The 26,242-nt window shown below is 45.2% G+C and overlaps 1 protein-coding gene and 1 long non-coding RNA gene across 6 annotated transcripts in view; one reads left to right on the top strand and one right to left on the bottom strand.

The window, feature by feature from the left end:
• The window catches only part of ENTREP1 (endosomal transmembrane epsin interactor 1), a 66,197-nt gene extending 61,434 nt beyond the window's left edge, over window positions 1-4,763 (top strand). For both annotated transcript variants that reach the window (XM_071077696.1, XM_011758440.3), the window contains exons 10-11: window positions 430-722; window positions 3,910-4,763. In XM_071077696.1, coding sequence (XP_070933797.1) covers window positions 430-722; window positions 3,910-4,113 — 497 coding nt within the window. In that variant the 3' untranslated portion in view covers window positions 4,114-4,763. The remainder of the gene's footprint in view (window positions 1-429; window positions 723-3,909) is intronic.
• A 2,215-nt stretch (window positions 4,764-6,978) lies between these two features.
• Window positions 6,979-25,598, bottom strand: LOC139358115 (uncharacterized). 4 transcript variants are annotated; one of them, XR_011612477.1, is made up of 3 exons: window positions 24,827-25,598; window positions 13,579-13,809; window positions 6,979-13,412 (listed from the first exon to the last, which is right to left on the bottom strand). It is a non-coding gene; the product is annotated as an uncharacterized lncRNA (long non-coding RNA). The 4 variants fall into 4 exon arrangements; XR_011612475.1 differs by having other exon boundaries at window positions 13,579-13,813; window positions 24,827-25,597; XR_011612476.1 differs by having other exon boundaries at window positions 6,982-12,876; window positions 13,579-13,813; window positions 24,827-25,597.
• Window positions 25,599-26,242: the final 644 nt, after the last annotated feature.

The raw sequence follows: 26,242 nt of genomic DNA, 5'->3' as shown, positions 1-26,242 counted from the left end.
CTCTTCAGCCCTTTCCTCTCTTAATTGACTACTTCATCCTTGCTCCTTGGAACATCCTTTCATGGGTCAGCCACATTTTTCCTGCTTGGCCCATCCATGCCCATCTGTTTGTCATACCCCATGAAACTTAACTTCATTATGGTTTGCATTCTGGATTCTCCTCTCCACCATCTGGCTTTACCTTGCAGGTGATGTCACATGGCACGATGACATGTTTTGGGCCATATCCTATTGGAACTGGACATCAGGGAATAACCTTGTGTCATAATTGTTTTCCCCCCTTCTGCAAGATGAAAAGCAGGATGTGCATGGCTATCAGCATTTGTCAGATGCTTTCCATGTTGAGTTTTGTGGTCTGTGCTTTCAGGTACGGGCATGTGTTCAAAAGGGGTTGGCCAATGGGTTCGCGTTGTTTGTTTCTGCCCACAGCTGCCCCGGTGCTCAGCTGTGAAGCTGCGACACAGACTGAAAGGAGACTGGATCTGGCTGCGGTGACTCTGAGGAGAGGCTTGAGATCGAGAACTTCGCGATGCAGACCGCGGTCTTTGATAGATTACAAATCCTACCTGGACACCAAGCTGCTGGTGGCAAGGTTCCTGGAGCAGTCCTCCTGTACCATGACTCCAGACATCCATGAACTTGTAGAAAACATTAAATCTGTTTTGAAGTCTGATGAGGAACACATGGAGGAAGCCATCACAAGTGCCAGTTTCCTAGAACAGGTAGTTCTATTATTAATCTCAGATGTGAATCAGATAACTCATTTTTATAGCAGCTAAAGTGGCTTCTCTGCTTTCCTGCCCAAGGCAGAGTAAATTCATGGTCACAGTCTTCAGGGAAATGGGGTTGGGAGGTCAGGGGAGGGAGAGAGAGAGAGGAAGCCATGGAGCTTTCAAGTGTGGTAACTTTCCCACGTCATTCTTGGCTCAAGGGAAGAGAACCCAGTTTTCCTGGGATGTGGAAGCATGTCTGCAAAAAGAAAAGAGTGCATGCCAGGAATAGAAGCGGAGGATATGGACAATGGGGAGTGCATTCAACATTTGATTTCCTGAATTGAAGGTTTCCTTTGATAAGGCATGTTTTCTCAGCCCTTTGAAAATGATGACATAGGTGAATTTTAATATTGACAAGATTCTAAGAGGCTGTTCACATTCCCATGAAATGTTTGGCAGGATAAGCCAACAGGTCCTGAGGGAATAAACACCTTTCTTCTTATAGATTAAAAAATACAAGGCAATCCCCGAAACTGAAGCCACTTGGAGAAAAGATAGAATTGGGCACGAACATAATCCAGTTGGGTCTCAGGTTTCTCCTCTTTAAAGTAAAGGGTTGGACTAGGTAGTCTCTATATCTCTATTTCTGAATGAATGGTGTTTCCTTCTGGAAGGATCCTTCTCTCCACCTTTTTAAAAAGCCATTCCCTTTTAGGTGTTGGCTTCATTGCTGCAGGTAGTGGGGTAGATGTCGTAGACAGCACCCCACAATGACGTATGGATGTTATGTGACTCTGTGTCTTTGTGCATTAAATGTCCAACAAATACTTCTTCAATTGAAGTGGGCTAATTTCTCAGGGTAATTACCAACTTCAGGATGTAGGTAAATTTTTAATTCAGATTGAGTAAATACCCTTCTCACTTTCCCTTCTGTTCCCCCTTTCTACCTGCTGGCCTCTTCTTACAGAAGCCAGAAGCCAAACTCTCTCCCAGTCCCTCAGGGGATTCAGGGAGAGGAATGATCTGATTCCTTGCATGAAGAGATACACGAACCACAGACCGTCTTGCGTTTGCACTCTAAAAGAGTGATCAGTTACGATTCCGGGTCAGGCTCTAGTTACTAACCTGTGTGGGGGAAACATTTTACATCCTCGTGTCCCTTAGCTACTCCAGATGTCATTCTCTGTCACCTTCCCTCTCTGTGGCCCCAAGAGCCCAATAAACAGGAGCTGCTTCTGGAAGGCTGCCAAGCTCTGTCGAGCTAAGAGCTGGAGCATTCACCAGGCAGTGGGCCTGGACCTTCTGCAAAGTCTTGCTCCCTGGGAAATAACTCTGGGGAAAAAGAACAAGCGCTTATACAGTTCACTAGATGCTATCATCACAAATGGTTGCTAGATCTTTGTGCCCCAGGCAGTTTAAAAGTTCAGGTGCTGAGATTGTTGTGATAGATTTTGGGTCATCTGCAGGGCCTTCCAGGACTGGACCCTAGAGGTGAGGTTTCACAATTCCATACCTTTTCCCAGGCAGAAGGAGGTAAGGACAGCAGAAGGAGACCGGTTATTTCTGACTCTAGTTGGCTTCGCATATTGGAGCTTTTAGATCCATTTTAATTTTCACTGATATCAAAACCACTTGTCCTAACTTACTGTGTAGCACAGTCAACTTCTATGAATGTTGAACTTTTCTTAATCGGGAGACAAGGACAGACCTCAAAGACAGATGTAATTAAGTAGATTGTTAATAAAATTTAATTTCCCATCTTTGGGGGAATAATCTTTTAATGACCTTAAAAGCTCAGAATGGTACAAATGAAACAAAAAGTCATCCAAATGATTGTGCTGTGATGTTAGGTAACAGTAAAGCCCCGAGTTTTCCCCGAGCTGCTGACACTATTACAGGTCAAACAGACATGGCTGTGCAATTTACAAAAAATTGACGGGACAGTTTTCTCCTCTTCAATCCCAGTTGGATGAGGAATTTTTCATATTTTTGCCATTTTTACAGAGTAAGTGATTTTATATATTCAAAATTATGTTTGTGACACATTGCAAAATAGAGTTAGCGAAAAGAATCATTCTTAAAGACTTTTTACAAATAAATTGGCCTAGTTTTTATATTGTTTATTAAAGGATTATCAGATCCATTTGAAGCATCATTGGATGCTTTGAAGATCCATTGGGTTGACTTTGAAGATCAAAGTCAACCATTTGAAGATCATTTGGGTTGACTTTTTCTCTTTTGAAACAGGGTCTCCATCTGTCACCCAGGCTAAAGTGCAGTGGTGTAGTCATAGCTCCCTGCAACCTTGAAATCCTGGGCTCAGGTGATCTTCCTGCCTCACCCTCTCAGGTAGCTGGGACTACAGGCACACACCACCACGCCCAGCTAAGTTTTCTTATTTTTAGTAGAGACGAGGTCTTGCGATGTTGTCTAGGCTGGTCTAGAACTCCTGGGCTCAAGTGATCCTCCTGCCTCAACCTCCCAGTAGCTGGGACTACAGGCATGAACCACCATGCCCAGCTAATTAAAAAAAAATTTTTTTTTTTTTTTTTTCTGTAGAGATGGAGTCACACTATGTTACTCAGGGTGGTCTCAAACTGCTGGGTTGAAGTAATCCACCTGCTTCAGCCTCCCAAAGTGCTGGGATTACAAGTGTGAGCCACTGTGCCTATACTTGGTTGACTTGGTTGACATTTTATAAACCCATCACCTGGTCCCAATCCCATACCAGTGGTTTTTACTTGGATTCTTGTTAAAAATGCAGGTTCTTGAGTCCAGGCTAACTGTTCCCATTGCTATGGGAATTCTGTGGCAATTCAGCAGGGAATTCATGTTTCTGACAATACCCGTCCCTCCCTGACCCAGTAATAATGTTCAGATGCCAGTGAGGATCACTGACTTAGGCTTCAGAGAAATTAGAGAAAAGCTATGAGAAGAATGTTAAAGCAAGAAATTGCAGTGGACAAATCAGTTAAGTGTGGTTTATGGGTCTACAGCGGAAGTGGTAGAACATTTGGAGGATTTACAAAGAACCCCTGGAATTCCAGGTGAGTTCCACATTGGGAAAATGCGTTTTTTTCTTTTTTTTTTCAAAGCAATTACACATTAAGATAGGTGGATGGACCTAGGAGGTAGGTCAAAGGGCCACATCTGGTAAAGCTTACTTAACTTCTCCCCACCCTCTCTTTTCCCAAAGATAATGGCCCCATTGCAACCCAGCACATCCAGGGCCCGCACGCTGCCCTCGCGGAGACAGCCTGGCCTGCTGCACCTCCAGAGCTGCGGCGACCTGAGCACCTTCGCACCGGCGGGGAGGCCCCGAGCCGAGAGGAGGTCCCGGCGAGTGGAGGCTGAGCGGCCACACAGCCTCATTGGGGTCATCCGAGAGACTGTCCTGTGAACCCTGGAAGACAGAAGGCCACTCCAAGGGAAAGGATCCACGTCCTCTCTGCCATTTCCTGCCTGGGACCTGGGTCCCCCTCAAAAAAAGGAGCACTCTGGAGGACACGTTTTCCCACCTGTTGGCTCCCGTGTCTGCTGACCGAGGACATTCAGGAGTAAATGCACAGGTCGGTCCAGGCCCGTCTGGGTTTGGGATGCACCGCGTTGGAGGTTACGAAAGCGTTGATCCTCTCCTTCCCCTGCTGGGCCTCGCGGCATTCCCAAGGGTCACATGCCCTGGCACGGGCAGAAACTGGGCTAATGATTCTTTGCCCGCCTCACCCCTCGCGTCTCTCTTTGTTGCTAAGTTCTTTCCCTCTTGGAAGGACAGATCTGCCTGACCACTATTTATAGCTGCCTGTGGCCTTTCACTGCTCTGTGAATTGGCAGGAAATAAGGCGATTAACCCTATGTGTCCACAAGCCTCAAGCCTTGTTTCAGGTCACCCTCAAATCACACTTTCTTTAGGCAAAACCAGAAACTTTTTAAGTGACAAATTTTAATGCCAGACATTTAAGGAGAGGATTATTGTTGATTCCATTTACTCATGCTTGCAAAACTAGACACCCCTAAGGCAGAACTGAGAATAAAAATGTTTACTTTGGGCCACTGGGCTTGATGTGTAATATTTGTTTACGCTTAGGTAGCCAGGCCTTACCGTACAGAGGGCTGGGAACTTGGAACTGTGGTGGTCAGGCTCACTGGGCAGGCCACTGAACCGGTTTAATTTATAAAGCACCTAAAACCCGTGGATAACGCGTCCTTCATTCCTTCAGCAAGCGCTTGGCTGGATGGCTTCATGGAGCTGCCTTCTCATGGGATCATGAACAATAAATCAATGAAGTAATTACAGATTGAGGATTATTGCTGAAAAAGAGCAGTAGGTGGTTAGAGGGGCTTCTTTGAGAAAATGACACTTGAGCTGAGTCATGACTTAGCGGGTCAGGGAATAATGTTCCAGGTAGAGAGAGGTGAAGAACAGCAGAGGCTACTGTGACCACAGCCCCGAGTCAGGGCGGCGGTGGGCAGTAGCTGCACAGGCTGCCTGCTGTGCTAGCAATGAGATACTGTTAAGGAGTTTTCATCAGGAGAGTGATGGATGTCAGCATATTTTCAAAAGATCACCATGCTGCATGGAGAATAGTTTGGGCCAGACACGAGTGGAGGTGAGGAGCTGAGTAAAGAGGTTACATAGGAAATGGAGTACTGCTTCTTGCTGGGCACTGCCTGTGCACCAGTTACTATGCTAAGAGCTTTGCACACACTCCTATTTTGTGTTTATGACAGTGTAGGTGGTGGAAGCTGTTATTGTCTGTATTTTACAGGTGTGGAAAATGAGGTTCAGTAATGTGCCCATGGTCTCTCCGCAGCTAAGGGGTGGAGCTGCATTCACACCCAGGCAGTCCAGCTCCAGAAACTGCTCTGTTCCTCGACCTCCCGAACATGAAATGGATTTGCCATTTCATGTTCCTGTGAGAAAGGGCTGTTAAGACTTCTAGCTTGCCTCCCCAGACCACAGATTCCCTGGCTCCAAGCCAACAAACAGTGCCAGAGTGGGAACTGTGGTGGGGACAAGGGATGGAGGAAAGGAGGGGAAAGACACTTATGTGGAGGTGCTGAGCTGGGGTGGAAGGGGGCTGTGGAAACAGCCCTGGAAACAGGGGAGAGATGGAGGGCTGTGAACAGGCTGGGGTCTGGCCTCTTGCCTGGGGTCAGCTGTGTTTGGGGAAGAACTACAGTGACATCTCAGAATGACATTTTCTCCATTCTTATCTGCCCATTCCCAGAAACTGAATTCCCCTTCAGGCTCATGATCTTTCCATTTCTCCAGGAGTCCTCCTGTCGGCACCATAGCTGTCCACTAGGGGCTGGCCCACTGCCCCGGGTAAGCCCCTCCCTTGTTTGAGGGCCTCACCGTAGCTCTCCAACGTTCCGTGGACTGCCTACGTGGCCCGGTCTGGTTTCTTCTCTCCCTCACAGCTGCTTGTGTACCCTCAAACTGCTTTCTCCAAGTGAAGCCCTACAGCTCTTAGCCAACCACTTTGTCCCAGTCCCATAGCCAGGCAAGAGAAGGGACTGGCCTTCCCTTCCCTCACTCAGGCCTGGCTGCACCTTTCTTACAGCTCTGGAATCAGTTTTGTTTTGTTTTGTTTTTTTCCTAGCTGCATCCCTCTCCACCTTCCCTTCTGAACCCTATTGCTCACCTCCACCCGCCACCACAGGCCTCCCTATGTACCTGAAAGGCTCAAGGAAGACAGGTCTGCACCACAAGTGTGGACAGTGTCTGGCTTCTAGTCTTGAGGGGACAGTCACAGAGATGGCCTCAGCCATCTCGAGGAATGAGAAATTGCCAGCAGCAACTGGAAGAGGAAAGGAGGCATAAAACCTGACAGCATCAGTTAGATGGACACCAGGAGCAAGTAGGGGCCTGGCTTAGCTTCACAGAATTGTCCCTGCAACTTGAGAGATGGTGAAATCTGAAAACCTTCCTTCCCTGACTTTAAGGAGTATTAAAGGGAAAAAAAAAAAAACAACACACACACACACAGAAACATATATATATATAGTTATAGTTTTATATATATATATATATATATATATAGTTATATATCTTAAAGCCTTCCTTCCCTGACTTTAAGGAGTATTAAAGGGAAAAAAAAAAACAACAACACACACACACACAGAAACATATATATATATGTTTTTTTTTTTTTTTTTTTTTTTTTTTTTTGAGACGGAGTCTCGCTCTGTCGCCCAGGCTGGAGTGCAGTGGCCGGATCTCAGCTCACTGCAAGCTCCGCCTCCCGGGTTTACGCCATTCTCCTGTCTCAGCCTCCCGAGTAGCTGGGACTACAGGCGCCCGCCACCTCGCCCGGCTAGTTTTTTTGTATTTTTAGTAGAGACGGGGTTTCACCGTGTTAGCCAGGATGGTCTTGATCTCCTGACCTCGTGATCCGCCCATCTCGGCCTCCCAAAGTGCTGGGATTACAGGCTTGAGCCACCGCGCCCGGCCTATATATGTTTTTATATATATATAAAATACAATAGTTTACATATATTTAGCATGGGAGGGAACTCAGAAGTCATGTGATTTATCTCCTTGCTGGTTCATCTGGGTAGTAATATACTTTTAAATACTTAGGCATTAATAATACACATGCTCATAGGTTAACTGAATATACATAGGGAGGGCAGCTGTTTTGCCTTTGGAGTTCTTTAGGAATCCATAGTCCAGAGGTGTTGACAAAGCATTTCAAATGTGGTCATCAACATTACACCCGAGGGTTGATTAATTAGCATAAGGGATGTTTGAAATAAGTTTTCACTGGCGAAGTAAATAATGTTTTTGAATGTGGACAGCTAGGAGCCCTGCACAGTCATCGTTGCCTCTGTATGAATGAGGCATCAGAATCTGGTCCCCACTTTGTGGGACTGTCACAGGATGGACCGAGATGCAGGCTGCTCCTTCAGAACCCCAACCTTTCAAGCAAGCTACATGTCTGAGAGTCTGAGGACAGCTAAGACTTCCCCAAGCGTACACCCTATTTTGTGCAGCCTTGCCAATGAGCGTGGCTGGCTGGCAGAATTCCCCAAGACCTGCTTTTATTGGAGCATCTTGATGGTGAGGTTTGGAGGGGGAGTCTATGGCCCCTCATTGCCAGAGGCTGCCTGTACTTGTCAAAAGAACCAGACATTAGCTGAACTGTCAAATTGGGTAGGTCAGATCATGCTACCCCCTCAATTTGCAGAAAAGGAAACTGAGGCCCAATGCTAAGAATGCGGCAGGGGTAAGAGACCAGGACTTCCAGCTGGAGTTAACCTTTGGTGTCGTCCATTCTATGAATTTGAACAATGCGTAATGACGTGTATCCACCACTGTAGTAGTATACAGGGTAGTTCCACTGCCCTGAAATCCTCTGTGCTCCACCCAGCCATGCCTCTCTCCCCTAACTCCTGGCAACCGCTGGTCCTTTTACTGTCTCCAGAGTTTTGCTTTCCCCGGAATGTCATACACTTGGAATCAGGTACTATACAGCCTTTTCAGACGGACTTCTTTCACTTCTTAGTAACATGCATTCAAGTTTCCTGTATCTTTCCATGGTCTGATAATCCATTCAAACCCTTGAAAAATTATTTGATTCAATAGTCATAAAAGTACTCTATCATGTTAACATCTCCAAACACTGACCCTCCTTTTCTGAATTTACTCATGTCGGGGACCAGGGAAAAGCAGGTCTGCAGGCCACACTGGATTAGTGCTCACCTGGGTTCCACTCTAGATGGAGCCTCCCAGTTTCGTTTCTCTTGTGTGACAGGCCCTGGGGACACTGAAGAAGAGGACTGGGAGGGAACAGGTGGGGACCCCCTCTTCTCTCTGCACCCATGTCCATCTCTGAGGCTACCTGTGAGGTGAGGCCCGTCCTCACAGTGAGACCCACGGTGTGGGTCTCCAAGGCTTTGGCGAATCCCTCAGGATTAGGAAGAACTGGCAGAGGAAGTGGGGGCTGCAGCCAGGCCTCCACCCCGCGGGAGCGGAATTCTGGAAGTAGAACAAAGGGGTCCATTTCCACCTCCCCCCAGGCCACTGTGGGATGCAGAGGAGGACGGTGGGGCGGGGAGGGAAGGGCCCAGGACAAGGCCATCTTTGTTTCCGTGTTGTTCCTCCCTGAGGCCTCTGCCAGGAAAGCCAAGTGTGAAGTCCAAAGACGCCTTCCACTCCTCTCTCTCTGCAGGAGCCTCCATCCTCTCATTCACTCAACAGGTATTTATGGAGCTCCAGGGAACCAGGCTGTGAACAAGGAGCTGAGGGTAGAATGCTGAGCAAGGAGCGGGGACACACAAATCACAAATTACAAACGCAAAGCCATCTTCCTCCTGGCTGCTGAACTGTGCCCAGGCCCCAGCAAGGAGGAGGAGCCAAGAGAAGGTGACTTTGAGACCAACAGGCACACGCCTGGTTTCTTAGAGGCTGCTATGAAGGATCCCTCATCCCTGATTATCGAACAGGCTCACGTGGCAGGTGGTTCACCATCCTGGGAATTCTTCATGAAAAGTTATTAATGACCATTGTTAAAGATGGTAATTGGCTGGGCACCGTGGCTCACACCTGTAATTCCAGCACTTTGGGAGGCCGAGGCAGACAAATCACCTGAGGTCAGGAGTTCGAGATGAGCCTGGTCCACATGGTGAAACCCCATCTCTACTAAAGATACAAAAATTAGCCGGGTGTGATGATGGGCACCTGTAATCCCAGCTACTCAGGAGCCTGAGGCAGGAGAACTGCTTGAACCTAGGAGGTGGAGGTTGCAGTGAGCCGAGATTGTGCCATTGCACTCCAGCCTGGGCAACAGAGCGAGACTCCGTCTCAAAAAAAAAAAAAAAGATGGTAAGGAAGACTTATTCAAGCAGGAGCCACCGCAGTGGGGTTCTGCAATAGGGGAGAAGGGTCAAACTCAACCCCAAACGTAGCAGGATAAGTGGAGATTTATATAGCCAAGGAGCAATGTTGGGGTCAGTGGATAGAAAAGTACTAAGAGGAAACATGAGGGCTGGGGCAATTCTTGATAGACCAACTCACTAGGATTCTTGTTGAAGGCAGGCCAGGGTGATAAGCTATCAGGGTAGGGAATGAGGAATGTGATCAGATATCAAGGATAGGAGATTTTTGCTAAACTGACTCAGCAGAATTCTTGCTAAAACTGAACTAAGAGTCCAAGAGTCAGAAAGAGGACTCAGGTAGGGTGCAATAGCTCATGCCCATAATTCCAACACTTTGAAAGCTAAGGTGGGGGGATCACTCGAGTCCAGAAGTTCAAAACCAGACTGGGTAACATGGTGAAACCCTATCTTGACAAAAAAGTGTAAAAATTAGCCAGGCATGTTTGTAGTCCCAGCTACTCGGGAGGCTGAGGTTGGAGGATCACTTGAACCCAAGAGGTTGAGGCTGCAGTGAGCCATGATTGTACCACTGCACTCCCACCTGGGAGACAGAGTGAGACACTTTCTCAAAAATACAAAACAACAACAACAACAAACATCAAAAAAGAAAAAGAAAGATGACTCGGAGGAGCCCTACTCAAGTTTGGTCAAGGGGCAAGTTGGTCAGACTCCAAGGAGCACCTCTGTTTCTGAGTGGGAACTCTCATCACACTGTGTCCCTTGCCTCAGGCTTGTCACTGTCTAAAGAAAAATGCTCCTTTCATTCCAAGAGCTGGCAGGATCTCTGTGTTTTGCCCTAACAAAGAAGCTAGAGCCAAAATTCAGGATGATTCATCGTTCTTCTCTGGCAAAGTGGCTGTAGGTCCCAGGTCTATGGAGGCTTTCCCAGAATCTTTCAGACACTGTTCACGAATTCTGATCCAAAAGGAACATTTCATAGTGGGGGCAGGGCCACATATTAGGCAGAAAAGAATTCCAAGCAAGGAGAGTTGCTGGGATTATTCTGCTCTGGTCATGAGCTGTTTTTCCCGCCGCCCTGTATCTGCTTGGTGGAGGCAAGCAGGTGTTCAACAGTAATCATACACCAAAATATGAGAGATGTCAGGCACAGAGGCCTCTCGTCTCAGACGAGGAGACCAGCATCCAGAGTGGTAAACAGATTTGCTTGGTCTCATACGAGCTGCAAGTGTCAGCATGCCACAACTTTAGCCTGTGTCTTCTGCCTTCCATTACAGCCGACTGCTTGCTCTTCTCTAGACTGCCGAGGCAGGGAACTCTGGGGAGGCGAAAGAAACACACCGCTGGAACTCACAGGGAGCTGAAATGGTAACACCAGTGTGTCACTTACAAACAGTGACAATGAGGCCAGGCACAGTGGCTTGCACCTGTAATCCCAGCACTTTGGGAGGCCAAGGTGAGAGGACTGCTTGAGCCCAAGAGCTTGAGACCAGCCTGAGCAATATAGTGAGACCCTGTCTCCACAAAAAATAAAAAAGCCAGGCATGGTGGTGTATACCTGTGGTCTCAGCTACTTGGGAGGCTGAGGTGGGGGGGTCGCTTGAGCCCAGGAGGTTGAGATTGCAGTCATCTGTGATAGTGCCACTGCACCCCAGCCTGGGTGACAGAGCGAGACCCTGTCTCAAAAAAAAAAAAAAAAAAAAAAAAAGATAATGACTAGCATTTATTGTGAGCCCTTCCAGAGCTGTCTTATTAACTTAAGATTAAGTTCAAGTAATCTTCGTAATAGTCTTCACAATTCTTTACCGATCTCTTATGACTCTACTTGATTTCTCTTGTTTAATTACATTTGGCGGACATCTCTAGTACAATGTTGAAGAGTAGTGGAAATAGAACATCCTTGTCATGTTCCTGATCTTAGAGGAAATGCCTCTGATGTTTCTCCATTAAATAAGATATTAGCTTTAGGACATAAATAAATACATAAGTAAATAAAATATAAAGATAGCATACCTCAGTTCCTGTGTTCTTGAGGGTTTTTGTTTTGTCCTAGTTGACTTTTGTTTGTTTCATGAAGGGGTATTGGATTTTGTCAAAGGCTCACTCAGTATCTCTGGAAATAATCAGATTATTTTTCCCCCTTAGGTTTATTAATGTGGACTATGGTATTAATGGATTTTGAATAGTGAACCAACCTTGGATTATTGAATAAATCCCATTAATTCATGGTGTATTATTTTCTTAATGTGATATTGGATTCTGTTTGCTAATATTTTATTTCAGAAAATTTCAATGCTATTTATTAATGATGCTGGTCTGTATATTTCTGTATACTCTTTATCTGGTTTGGGTATCAGTGTTTTATTAGATTCATAATATGAATTGGGAACTTTTCCTTCTTTTTCAGTGCTCTGAAATATTTTAGAGAACACTGGTCTTTGGAGGCATGGTAGAATTTCCTGTCAAAGCCCTTGGTGCTTTTGGGTAGAATAGTTCCTTAATAAATTTCTCTATTTCTTCTACTAAAATTGGTCCATTTAAACTTTCCAACTCTAGTGAGGGTCAATTTTGGTAATTTTTATCTCCCCAGGAAATCCTCTATCTACTTCACCCAGTTTTTCAAATTCATTTGCATAGAAATTTGTCATCTCTTATAATTAAAAAAAATTATTTTGTTCCAATGGTTATCCCCCTTGCCATTTTAAATTTTATATATTTATGGTTTCCCCTCTTTTTTCTTGTTAGCTATTTTTTTAAAAAACCTATTTTTATTTATTAATTATATCCACTGTTTATTCGCTTTCTCATTAATTTTTGCTTTTAGTTCTTTTTTTCTTTTTTGAGACAGGGTCTCACTTTGTCACCCACGCTGGAGTGCGGTCATGAGACCATGGCTCACTGCAGCCCTGACCTCCCCAGGCCCAGTGATCCTTCTACTTCAGCCTCCTGAGTAGCTGGGACTACAGGCACATGCCTCCACGGCCAGCTAATATTTGTGTTTTTTGTAGAGATGGGGTTTCACTGTGTCGCCCAGGCTGGTCTGGAACTCATGGGCTCAAATAATCCTCCTACCTCAGCCTCCCAAAATGCTAGGATTGCAGATGTGAGCCACAGCGCCTGGCTGCCTTTAACTTTATTATTTTCTTTTTTGTGCTTTCTTTTGCTTTACTTTGTTGTTCTTTGTTTGGTGCTTTGAGCTGGAAATTGAATTCATTTCATGTTAGTTTCTTACTTTGATAAAGTGTTTAGCGCAATGGATTTTCTTATCACTGCTTGAATTGAGTCCCATAGAATTGGATACATTTTCATTGTGATTAGGGACCCCCTTGGAAAAAAAAAGAACACAAAATTAGGTACAGGGCATTGAAAGGGGCTAATTATGGGACAATCTATGATACTTGAATTTCAGTGGCTTCACAATAAATCCACCGTTGTTCAAGAATAAGGCTTTGGAGTTTACACCTGAGTTTTGGGTAAGTGGTTGGCATTTTTGAGATCGGCAGCAGTAAGAAAAGACTCTGAGACCATGAGTAACAGGAAAAAGGAACTGGAAAGAGAATGAACTATAATGTGTATCTTGTACCAGGCACTTGGCAGAATTAATCTCAATATAATCTTACCATATTGATAGTTTTACTATCACCAGTTGCAAATGATTAAAAGGAGTTTCTGGGTGTTAAGAAATGTGTTTCAGATCACACATGTGGTTAAGTGCGGCTATATCCAGCCCAGTCCAACCCTGAAGCCTATGTTTTCTTCACTACATGCACCATATTGCTGGTGCCAGAAAGGACTGGCTACAGTGCTCCTCCCATCTTCTTCCACAAGCCGTGAGCTGAGGAACTTCTTGTAGAAAGTCACCTGGAAAGACAAGTACTGGCAGTGTGGGATTACTTATTGCAGGGAATTTGACAAACCATGGTGACCAAATTATTAGTCATCTATTGCTGTGTAATGAATTATCCCCAAGTGACAAACATTTATTATGTCACAGGCTCTGAGAGTCAGAAATTCAGGAGCAGCTTACCTGGGTGCTTCTGGCTTAGGTTTTCTCATGAGGCTGACATCAAATGTTTGGCTAGAGCTACACTCATCTCAAGACTCAAGTGGGGCTGGAGGATCTGCTTCCAGGCTCGCTGATGCAGTTATGGATGGGCCTCAGTTTCTCACTGGTTACCAAGACTTCACCATGCAGAAATTCTCACCATGTAGACCTCACTATGTAGGCTTCTCCACAGGGCTGCTCCTAACATGGCAGCTTGCTTCCCAGAGTGAGATGAGAGAGAGAGAGAGAGAGAGAGAGAGAGAGAGAGAGAGAGAGAGAGAGGATAAACCAGAAAGTGCACCCAAGATGGAAGCCACAGTCCCTTTATAACATATCTTAGAAGTGATATAGCATCATTTATGTTTATTAGAAGCAAATCACTAGGTCCTACCCACACTCAAGGGGAGGGAAATTGAGCTGTACCTTTTGAAGGAAGGGGTATTTAAAATATGTATGGATGTTGATGAGGTTCAGGACACATATCTCAGTCTGTTTTCTGTTGCTATAACCGAATACCTGAGACTGGGTGATTCTTTTTTGGATAGAGTTTTGCTGTGTCACCCAGGTTGGAGTACAGTGGTGTATCTTGGCTCACTGCAGCCTCCACCACCTGGGTTCAGGTGATTCTCCTGCCTCAGCCTCCTGAGTAGTTAGGATTACAGGCACATTGTCTGGCTAATTTTTGTATTTTTAGTAGAGACAGGGTTTCACCATGTTGGCCAGGCTGGTCTCGAACTCCTGACCTCAGGTGATCTGCCTGCCAAAGTGCTGGGATTACAGGAGTGAGCCACCATGCCCAGCCTGAGATTGGGTAATTTACATAGGAAAAAAGTTTATTTGGCTCACAGTTTTGGAGACTGAAGTCCAAGAGCATGGTGACAGCTTCTGGCAAAGACTTGTACTGTGTTGTTACATACAGAGAAGTGAACAGGGAAGTGGGCATGAGCAAAAAGAGGGCAAAACACGAGGGGTGGCCTTGCTTTATAACACCCTGCTCTCACAGGAACTAATCCAGTCCCTTGAGAGCAAGAACTCACCTCCATGAGCATTAACTCAGTCCTGAGAGAGCAGTGTTAATCCCTCCTAAAGACCTCATCACCTCTTAAAGACCCCACCTCCCAATACCATCACACTGGGACCAAGTTTCCAACACATGAATTCTGGGGAACACACTCAAACCACAAACCACAGCAACACACTACCCCAAAATATGCCACCTTGGCATTTGAGAAAACAGCAGAAGCAGGAAACTCACTTTCACCTTCTCCTCACTCTTCTCTCCTAAAGCAGGTCACAAAACCTTCATTCTAGAGGTTCCCTTCCTATACCCGAGGAAACGAATGTCTTTATCTCCGAAGATGCCAGGACACAGAGAGCAACATGAACAACCAGGCCTTGCTTAAGTTTTCCTCAGTTTATTACCATTAGACCATAACTTCTTTGTCCAAACATACTTGTCAACACCTATCCACTACTTCATCATACTTAGCATAAAAATACACAATTTCTCCGTTCCTTTGGGTCTTCAGTTTTGAAGGCTTTCATGTCACATGAACTTTATATGTTAAATAAATTTGTACGCTTTTTCTCTTGTTAATCTATCTTTTGTTACAGGGTCCTCAACCATGAAGCTAGCCATGGGTGAAAAGAGGCATTTTTTCTCTCTCACAATGTGTTTTTAAACCCATCACAGTGATACTGGCTGCGTATGCAGACCTTTCAGAATTTATTCCTGCCATGAGATTTGTAATAAGGGGATTTTGCCTAGGCTAAAGCCATCCTCCAAATCCCATTCCTTGCTCTCCCTGTAAATCTAAGCCCCATCATGCCCTGTGGCATATAGAGAAGAGATCACCTTCATTCATGCCTGCATTCATTCACTCACTCAGCAAATATTCATCAAGTGACAATGAAATGTTGGGCATAGCCCCAGGTACTGGGGGTAAAGAAGTGGAAAAAGCACATGAAGTCTCTGCCCTCATAGAGCTGATATTTGAATGGGAGGAGTCAGACAATGAATAAAAAGATAATTGAAGTAACAGCAATGGTAATAAGGGCTATGAAGAAAAATAATGGATAGGAGGTGATGGGCACTGCTACCTTAGAGTGACCATGGTAGGTCCTCTGCACTGTGTTGGAGGAGGTGCTCAGAGAAATCCCCTTTGATGAGGTGACATTTTAGCAGAAATTTGAATGAAATGAGAGTCAGCCACAGGGATATTGGGAGAAAGTACAGCAGGGACAAAGGTCCTGAGGCAGGAGTGTTCTTGGTGTGTGTTCAGGGAGTAGCGTGGTTGGAATGGAGTGAGCAAAGGAATGATGAATAGGAAATGAGATCAGAGAGGTAGCCAGGCATCAGATCAGGGCTTTGCAAGGTCCTAGGTTTAGTCCAGTGTGATGGAACTCACTTGGAGGGTTTTGAGCAGAGGAAAGATGCAATCTGACTTCATCATGTTATTGGGGTCACTCTGATTGCTAAATGAGGGATGGGATGGGGGAGAAGAGAGGAAACGGGGCCAGTTAGGGGACTGCTACAGTCATTCAGGTAAAGAAGGTAGTGGCTTGTTCTGAGGAGAACACAGTGGAGGTCATGAGACATGGTCAGATTTGGATGTGATACCTCCCACATTGCTGTTTCCGGGAAGTAGTGCTGATGACTTAAAACAAGGATGTTTCTGCTACTTTTGTATGTTTCTAGCTAACTGGTGGTCATTCTTTTAACAAAATCCCATGTTATGTACTATGTTCCAGGTGCTATCCTGGCATAATGGGTAAAGAAGTGAACCAGACACCGTCCTACTCTCATGACAATCACAGAACAGCAGAGAAGAGAGGCAGAGCAGATACATCACATTCCAATGTGCTAAACACTGGAAAAAATACTAGAGGCATCACAAAGCAGCAAGTCATTCACCCCATGAGCAGGCAGGAAGACTGAATAGGATTTGCATGGGCAGGAATGGGGTGGCAGGTGTTGCAGGTGCAGGATAAAGCTATCCGTGTCCGGGAGCAGTGAGGGGCCACAGATGAGGCAAGACAAAAGTTAGAACCAGGCTTGCAAAGACCCTGGAATGCCAAGCTAAATCCATTAGACTTTACTCTTGGAGGCACATGAAGAGGCGCTGAGTAAGCCCAGTGACAGCAGAGAGTATGAGCTGGAGTGGAAAAAACTGGAAATATGAACTCCTTTTGTGATGCTATTGTTAATACCATTAGGAAAGATTTAGGAGGGGTGGAGCAAGATGGCCGAATAGGAACAGCTCCAGTCTCCAACTCCCAGCGTGAGCGACACAGAAGACAGGTGATTTCTGCATTTTCAACTGAGGTACTGGGTTCATCTCACTAGGGAGCGCAGGACAATCGGTGCTGGTCAGCTGCTGCAGCCCATCCAGCGAGAGCTGAAGCAGGGCGAGGCATCGCCTCACCTGGGAAACACAAGCGGGAAGGGAATCCCTTTTCCTAGCTAGGGGAACTGAGACATACAACACCTGGAAAATCGGGTAACTCCCACCCCAATACTGTGCTTTACCAAGGATCTTAGCAAACGGGCACACCAGGAGATTATATCCCACACCTGGCCGGGAGGGTCCCACGCCCACGGAGCCGCCCTCATTGCTAGCACAGCAGTCTGCGATCTACCGGCAAGGCAGCAGCGAGGCTGGGGGAGGGGCGCCTGCCATTGCTGAGGCTTAAGTAGGTAAACAAAGCCACTGGGAAGCTCGAACTGGGTGGAGCTCACAGCAGCTCAAGGAAACCTGCCTGTCTCTGTAGACTCCACCTCTGGGGACAGGGCACAGCTAAACAACAACAACAAAACAAAAAAGCAGCTGAAACCTCTGCAGGCATAAACGACTCTGTCTGACAGCTTTGAAGAGAGCAGTGGATCTCCCAACACAGAGGTTGAGATCTGAGAACGGACAGACTGCCTGCTCAAGTGGGTCCCTGACCCCTGAGTAGCCTAACTGGGAGACATCCCCCACTAGAGGCAGACTGACACCCCACACCTCACACGGTGGAGTATACCCCTGAGCTTCCAAAGCAAGAATCAGACAGGTAAACTTGCTGTTCAGCAATATTCTATCTTCTGCAGCCTCTGCTGCTGATACCCAGGCAAACAGGGTCTGGAGTGGACCTCAAGCAATCTCCAACAGACCTACAGCTGAGGGTCCTGACTGTTAGAAGGAAAACTAACAAACAGGAAGGACACCCACACTAAAACCCCATCAGTACATCACCATTATCAAAGACCAGAGGCAGATAAAACCACATAGATGGGGAAAAAGCAGGGCAGAAAAGCTGGAAATTCAAAAAATAAGAGCGTATCTCCCCCTGCAAAGGAACGCAGCTCATCGCCAGCAACGGATCAAAGCTGGACGGAGAATGACTTTGATGAGATGAGAGAAGAAGCCTCCAGTCCATCAAACTTCTCAGAGCTAAAGGAGGAATTATGTATCCAGCACAAAGAAACTAAAAATCTTGAAAAAAGAGTGGAAGAATTGATAACTAGAATAATTAATGCAGAGAAGGCCATAAACGAACTGACAGAGATGAAAACCATGACACAAGAAATACGTGACAAATGCACAAGCTTCAGTAACCGACTCGATCAACTGGAAGAAAGAGTATCAGCGATTGAGGATCAAATGAATGAAATGAAGCGAGAAGAGAAATCTAAAGAAAAAAGAAGAAAAAGAAATGAACAAAGCCTGCAAGAAGTATGGGATTATGTAAAAAGACCAAATCTACGTCTGATTGGGGTGCCTGAAAGTGAGGGGGAAAATGGAACCAAGTTGGAAAACACTCTTCAGGATATCATCCAGGAGAACTTCCCCAACCTAGTAGGGCAGGCCAACATTCAAATCCAGGAAATACAGAGAACGCCACAAAGATACTCCTCGAGAAGAGCAACTCCAAGACACAGAATTGCCGGATTCACCAAAGTTGAAATGAAGGAAAAAATCTTAAGGGCAGCCAGAGAGAAAGGTCGGGTTACCCACAAAGGGAAGCCCATCAGACTAACAGCAGATCTCTCGGCAGAAACTCTACAAGCCAGAAGAGAGTGGGGGCCGATATTCAACATTCTTAAAGAAAAGAATTTTAAACCCAGAATTTCATATCCAGCCAAACTAAGTTTCATAAGTGAAGGAGAAATAAAATCCTTTACAGAGAAGCAAATGCTTAGAGATTTTGTCACCACCAGGCCTGCCTTATAAGAGACCCTGAAGGAAGCACTAAACATGGAAAGGAACAACCGGTACCAGCCATTGCAAAAACATGCCAAAATGTAAAGACCATCGAGGCTAGGAAGAAACTGCATCAACTAACGAGCAAAATAACCAGTTAATATCATAATGGCAGGATCAAGTTCACACATAACAATATTAACCTTAAATGTAAATGGACTAAATGCTCCAATTAAAAGACACAGACTGGCAAATTGGATAAAGAGTCAAGACCCATCAGTTTGCTGTATTCAGGAGACCCATCTCACATGCAGAGACATACATAGGCTCAAAATAAAGGGATGGAAGATCCACCAAGCAAATGGAGAACAAAAGAAAGCAGGGGTTGCAATACTAGTCTCTGATAAAACAGACTTTAAACCATCAAAGATCAAAAGAGACAAAGAAGGCCATTACATAATGGTAAAGGGATCAATTCAACAGGAAGAGCTAACTATCCTAAATATATATGCACCCAATACAGGAGCACCCAGATTCATAAAGCAAGTCCTTAGAGACTTACAAAGAGACTTAGACTCCCATACAATAATAATGGGAGACTTCAACACTCCACTGTCAACATTAGACAGATCAACGAGACAGAAAGTTAACAAGGATATCCAGGAATTGAACTCATCTCTGCAGCAAGCAGACCTAATAGACATCTACAGAACTCTCCACCCCAAATCAACAGAATATACATTCTACTCAGCACCACATCACACTTATTCCAAAATTGACCACATAATTGGAAGTAAAGCACTCCTCAGCAAATGTACAAGAACAGAAATTATAACAAACTGTCTCTCAGACCACAGTGCAATCAAACTAGAACTCAGAACTAAGAAACTCAATCAAAACCGCTCAACTACATGAAAACTGAATAACCTGCTCCTGGATGACTACTGGGTACATAATGAAATGAAGGCAGAAATAAAGATGTTCTTTGAAACCAATGAGAACAAAGATACAACATACCAGAATCTCTGGGACACATTTAAAGCAGTGTGTAGAGGGAAATTTATAGCACTAAATGCCCACAAGAGAAAGCTGGAAAGATCTAAAATTGACACTCTAACATCATAAAAGAACTAGAGAAGCAAGAGCAAACAAATTCAGAAGCTAGCAGAAGGCAAGAAATAACTAAGATCAGAGCAGAACTGAAGGAGATAGAGACACAAAAAACCCTCCAAAAAAATCAATGAATCCAGGAGTTGGTTTTTTTGAAAAGATCAACAAAATTGATAGACCGCTAGCAAGACTAATAAAGAAGAAAAGAGAGAAGAATCAAATAGATGCAATAAAAAATGATAAAGGGGATAACACCACTGACCCCACAGAAATACAAACTACCATCAGAGAATACTATAAACACCTCTACGCAAATAAACTAGAAAATCTAGAAGAAATGGATAATTTCCTGGACACTTACACTCTCCCAAGACTAAACCAGGAAGAAGCTGAATTCCTGAATAGACCAATAGCAGGCTCTGAAATTGAGGCAATAATTAATAGCCTACCAACCAAAAAAAGTCCAGGACCAGATGGATTCACAGCTGAATTCTACCAGAGGTACAAGGAGGAGCTGGTACCATTCCTTCTGAAACTATTCCAATCAATAGAAAAAGAGGGAATCCTCCCTAACTCATTTTATGAGGCCAACATCATCCTGATACCAAAGCCTGGCAGAGACACAACAGAAAAAGAGAATTTTAGACCAATATCCCTGATGAACATCGATGCAAAAATCCTCAATAAAATACTGGCAAACCAGATCCAGCAGCACATCAAAAAGCTTATCCACCATGATCAAGTGGGTTTCATCCCTGGGATGCAAGGCTGGTTCAACATATGCAAATCAATAAACGTAATCCAGCATATAAACAGAACCAAAGACAAAAACCACATGATTATCTCAATAGATGCAGAAAAGGCCTTTGACAAAATTCAACAGCCCTTCATGCTAAAAACGCTCAATAAATTTGGTATTGATGGAACGTATCTCAAAATAATAAGAGCTATTTATGACAAACCCACAGCCAATATCATACTGAATGGGCAAAAACTGGAAAAATTCCCTTTGAAAACTGGCACAAGACAGGGATGCCCTCTCTCACCACTCTTATTCAACATAGTGTTGGAAGTTCTGGCTAGGGCAATCAGGCAAGAGAAAGAAATAAAGGGTATTCAGTTAGGAAAAGAAGAAGTCAAATTGTCCCTGTTTGCAGATGACATGATTGTATATTTAGAAAACCCCATTGTCTCAGCCCAAAATCTCCTTAAGCTGATAAGCAACTTCAGCAAAGTCTCAGAATACAAAATAAATGTGCAAAAATCACAAGCATTCTTATACACCAGTAACAGACAAACAGAGCCAAATCATGAATGAACTTCCATTCACAATTGCTTCAAAGAGAATAAAATACCTAGGAATCCAACTTATAAGGGATGTAAAGGACCTCTTCAAGGAGAACTACAAACCACTGCTCAGTGAAATAAAAGAGGACACAAACAAATGGAAGAACATACCATGCTCATGAATAGGAAGAATCAATATCATGAAAATGGCCATACTGCCCAAGGTAATTTATAGATTCAATGCCATCCCCATCAAGCTACCAATGAGTTTCTTCACAGAATTGGAAAAAAACTGCTTTAAAGTTCATATGGAACCAAAAAAGAGCCCGCATTGCCAAGACAATCCTGTCAAAAGAACAAAGCTGGAGGCATCACGCTACCTGACTTCAAACTATACTACAAGGCTACAGTAACCAAAACAGCATGGTACTGGTACCAAAACAGAGATATAGACCAATGGAACACAACAGAGTCCTCAGAAATAATACCACACATCTACAGCCATCTGATCTTTGACAAACCTGACAAAAACAAGAAATGGGGAAAGGATTCCCTATTTAATAAATGGTGCTGGGAAAACTGGCTAGCCATAAGTAGAAAGCTGAAACTGCATCCTTTCCTTACTCCTTATACAAAAATTAATTCAAGATGGATTAGAGACTTAAATGTAAGACCTAATACCATAAAAACCCTAGAAGAAAACCTAGGTAATACCATTCAGGACATAGGCATGGGCAAGGACTTCATGTCTAAAACACCAAAAGCAATGGCAACAAAAGCCAAAATTGATAAATGGGATCTAATTAAACTAAAGAGCTTCTGCACAGCAAAAGAAACTACCATCAGAGTGAACAGGCAACCTGCAGAATGGGAGAAAATTTTTGCAATCTACTCATCTGACAAAGGGCTAATATCCAGAACCTACAAAGAATTCAAACAAATTTACAAGAAAAAAACAAACAACCCCATTGAAAAGTGGGCAAAGGATATGAACAGACAGTTCTCAAAAGAAGACATTCATACAGCCAACAGACACATGAAAAAATGCTCATCATCACTGGCCATCAGAGAAATGCAAATCAAAACCACAATGAGATACCATCACACCAATTAGAATGGCAATCATTAAAAAGTCAGGAAACAACAGGTGCTGGAGAGGATGTGGAGAAACAGGAACACTTTTACACTGTTGGTGGGACTGTAATCTAGTTCAACCATTATGGAAAACAGTATGGCGATTCCTCAAGGATCTAGAACTAGAAGTACCATATGACCCAGCCATCCCATTACTGGGTATATACCCAAAGGATTATAAATCATGCTGCTATAAAGACACATGCACACGTATGTTTATTGCGGCACTATTCACAATAGCAAAGACTTGGAATCAACCCAAATGTCCATCAGTGACGGACTGGATTAAGAAAATGTGGCACATGTACACCATGGAATACTATGCAGCCATAAAAAAGGATGAGTTTGTGCCCTTTGTAGGGACATGGATGCAGCTGGAAACCATCATTCTCAGCAAACTATCACAAGAACAGAAAACCAAACACCGCATGTTCTCACTCATAGGTGGGAACTGAACAATGAGATCACTTGGACTCAGGAAGGGGAACATCACACACTAGGGCCTATCATGGGGAGGGGGGAGGGGGGAGGGATTGCATTGGGAGTTATACCTGATATAAATGACGAGTTGATGGGTGCAGCACACCAACATGGCACAAGTATACATATGTAACAAACCTGCACGTTATGCACATGTACCCTAGAACTTAAAGTATAATAATAATAATAATAGAAAAAAAAGGAAAGATTTAGGATTTAAAATAGCAAGAAAAAAATGGAAGTAGGCCTAATACCCAGTAAGAAGAATAAATTATTTTGCATTAACATTTTAAATAGTTGTATATAAGCAAAAATTAGCTGGGAGTGGTGGCACAAGCCTGTAATCCCAGCTACTCGAGAGGCTGAGGCACGAGAATCGCTTGAACCCAGGAGGTGAAGGTTGCAGTGAGCCAAGATTGTGCCACTGCACTCCAGCCTGGACCACAGAGTGAGACTCGGTCTCAAAAAACAAAAAACAAAAAACAAAAAAAAACTGTATATAAGATAGCATAATATATTGCTATTAAAAATGTTTTTAGGCCAGGTGTGGTGGCTCATGCCTGTAATCCCAGCACTTTGGGAGGCCAAGGTGGGTGGATCACTTGAGGTCAGGAGTTTGAGACCAGCCTGGCCAACATGGTGAAACCCCGTCTCTACTAAAAATACAAAAATTAGCCAGGCGTAGTGGCAGATGCCTGGGAAATACACATGATCCACACAGTTTAAATGGAAATATATTGAAAGACCACAGTGATTCTCTCCGGATATTGAAATTATATGTAAAGATTGACGTTTGGTTCTGACTATGTCTCATGATCTCCAATGTGTCCTCCTCAGAACAAGCCACCACCTTCTTTACTCAAAGATTGCTTTTTCCCTTTTTACCACGTTTCTAAATTTTTGTCAATTTTCATGTGAATATGCGTTTGTTTTACAGTCAGAAAAATTGTTTCTAAATCAAGATAGAAAATTGATTTAAAATAAGGATCTGCCCAATATGATGGAGAACGGTGGCCTGAAGAAGCCGATTTCGAGCAGAGGACTAACTACTTTGGAAGCAGGGGGCAGAACTTGCTCTCTGATTGGGTGTGAGAGAGACGCAAGAGTCAAAGTTCAATTTAGCCTCACCTCTTCAGCCCTCCTCACCCCTTAACCGCCCGAGCGGTCCTGTTAAAACAAGTCAGATCACATCCTCCTCTGCTCACTGCCCCCCAGTGGCTCCCATCTTGCTTAGCATAAACACCAGTATCCTTAGAGTCACTTCATAGCATCAACTTTCCCACCCTTCCTAGGGTTCTCTCTCAGTTCAGGGCCTCTTCCCCTCTCCCTCTCACCCTCCCTCCCTCTGCTCTCACTTCCTGGACCAGGCCTAGGAGTTCTTGCCTCGGGACCTTTGTACCTGCCAGCTGCCTGCCTGTATTGCCCTCTCAACTCCTTCAAGTCTTGACTCCAATATACCCTTTTCAGTGAGGCCTTTTCTGGCCACCCTCTCCAAATAATCCCTCTAGAACTCTTTCTTTTCCCTGCTTATTTTTTTTCTCTTTGCACACTCCACAACTTAATACAACGATCTCTTTTACTTATTTAACTTGATTTTTTGTCTCCCTCGCTGGAATATAAGTAGCAGGAAAGCAGAGATTTTGTTCAGTGAGGTCTTCTCAGCTCCCGGCACAGAATTAACCTCAGTCAGATGTTTGCTGACTGACTGAATGACCATAATCTAAGAACCCAAACATTCTATTTACCACAAAAAGACCATCAGATTTACTCATCGCTTAGTGAAAGGCATGTATTTGATGGCTAGACTTCTTTCAATAGTAAACTCTCTTGGTACATTTTCACATTATTTCTTGGTTACTTTGTTTTCGGGGACAGCATAATTTAGAGACTAGAAATTGCGGGGAGGTGGTGGTAACCGGGTTCCGGTCTCCGGCCGACAGGAGGATGGGGGCCACTAGGGCCGTCAGATCTCGCCGTGAAGGTGCCGCGCTTGGCTAGATGGTTCCAAGCGGGTGCTGGGGGGCGGCGCTACTCACCGGGCGCTGGCTGCTCCCGTGGTGGTTTATGGCCTGTGTGGCCTGGACGTTGTCCATGACATTATCATTGTCCAAGACATTCTCCTAGCCGCCGTGGCAGTTCCGGTTCTGTTGGCAAAGGCGCGGGTCCAAGGGGCGCAGACCGTTTTCCCCTGGGGGCTTCTGGGGATCCAGCGCCCACCGGAGAGGCGGCTGCAGGCTGACTCCACGCGCCACTCGGGCGAGCTGTGCTCGTGTCTCCCTGGGCCCTCCCTGCTTATGGTGCCGGCCGCGAAAAACGCGTCCCAGGCCGGGAAAAACGCGACCCCCATCGGATTGGCTGGGACCTCCAGGATCCCAGCTAGTGGCAGCCGCTGTGCTGGAGGGAACGTTCTGGAACGCAGGGTGGGGTCGGTGGACGCTTCCCTCTCTGCCTCTGGGCTCTAGCCTCATGTCTCCTCCCTGCCTAATTAATTTTCGAATGGAAATAACCTGAGGAGTAAAGCAGCAGAAGCAGGCGTCTTATTCCACGCCCACCCTCGCCTACTGTAGATCAGCCGAGAGACCACAGCTTTCTCTATTACTAAAGGGAACTGAGGATGGAGGGGGAAGGGGACTGGGAAGTCCCGGGGGAGGGAATCTAGACCATTCCAGGCCCCAGACTCCTTTCCCGGCAGGGCCGACGTCCTGGCCGACGTTCAATAAGGGGCTTATTGAAATCGTTGCTGTATTCCCCCGCGGCCCACCAGGTGGCTGTAGCGGGTCACACATTGGGCTGGAGAAGGCAAGGAGAGCCAGGGCCAGAGAAACTCCTCGTCCACCTCCAAGCAGGGCGAGTCCCAGTAGCCTGTGGGGACGCCAGACTAGGACGTGGGCCACCGAGGCTTCTAGAATCATCGTGGCTAACAGCCATGGAACGATCGACACGCGCCTTGCATCCGCAGCTCCCAGCACCGTGGCTGGCACCAAGCAGTGCTCCGAAGCTCCTTTCTTGGAAGGAAGGCTGAAGGGTGAGAATGCAAGCGAGCAATGAACAGCAGTTTCCAGTTGCCATCACCCAGAGCTCTTCTTTAGTCAAGAGTGAAATAAAATAGAATAAAATGGAACTGAAAATGGACTTGCTCCCTCGGGCCCCACGTCTAACTCTAGCCTACCTTTCCTGTCAAACTGTGGGTTGGCTGTGCTCCCCACGGCCAAATTTTCCCTCTCCCTGCCCCCTGCTCCCAGGTGCAAGCCAGCAGACCAGCAACAACGTGTGTGAGCTGCGCCTGCCCCTGGCTCTGCGGGGACCCACAGTGCATTTTGGCTGATGCTTCCTATCTGCCCTCCAAATCTCACCTAAACCTCTCCTACAGCCCTCATTTGGAATCATACAGGGAGGGAAGTCTGGAAAACAAAGTTCTAGCCTAGTTAAGTTGACTTGATGGAATGCCACCA

Source organism: Macaca nemestrina, chromosome 14 (assembly GCF_043159975.1).
Source record: "Macaca nemestrina isolate mMacNem1 chromosome 14, mMacNem.hap1, whole genome shotgun sequence".
NCBI classification, from domain to species: domain Eukaryota; kingdom Metazoa; phylum Chordata; class Mammalia; order Primates; family Cercopithecidae; genus Macaca; species Macaca nemestrina.
The sequence above is the reverse complement of the archived record's forward strand: the minus strand, read 5'-3'. Positions and strand labels throughout refer to the sequence as shown.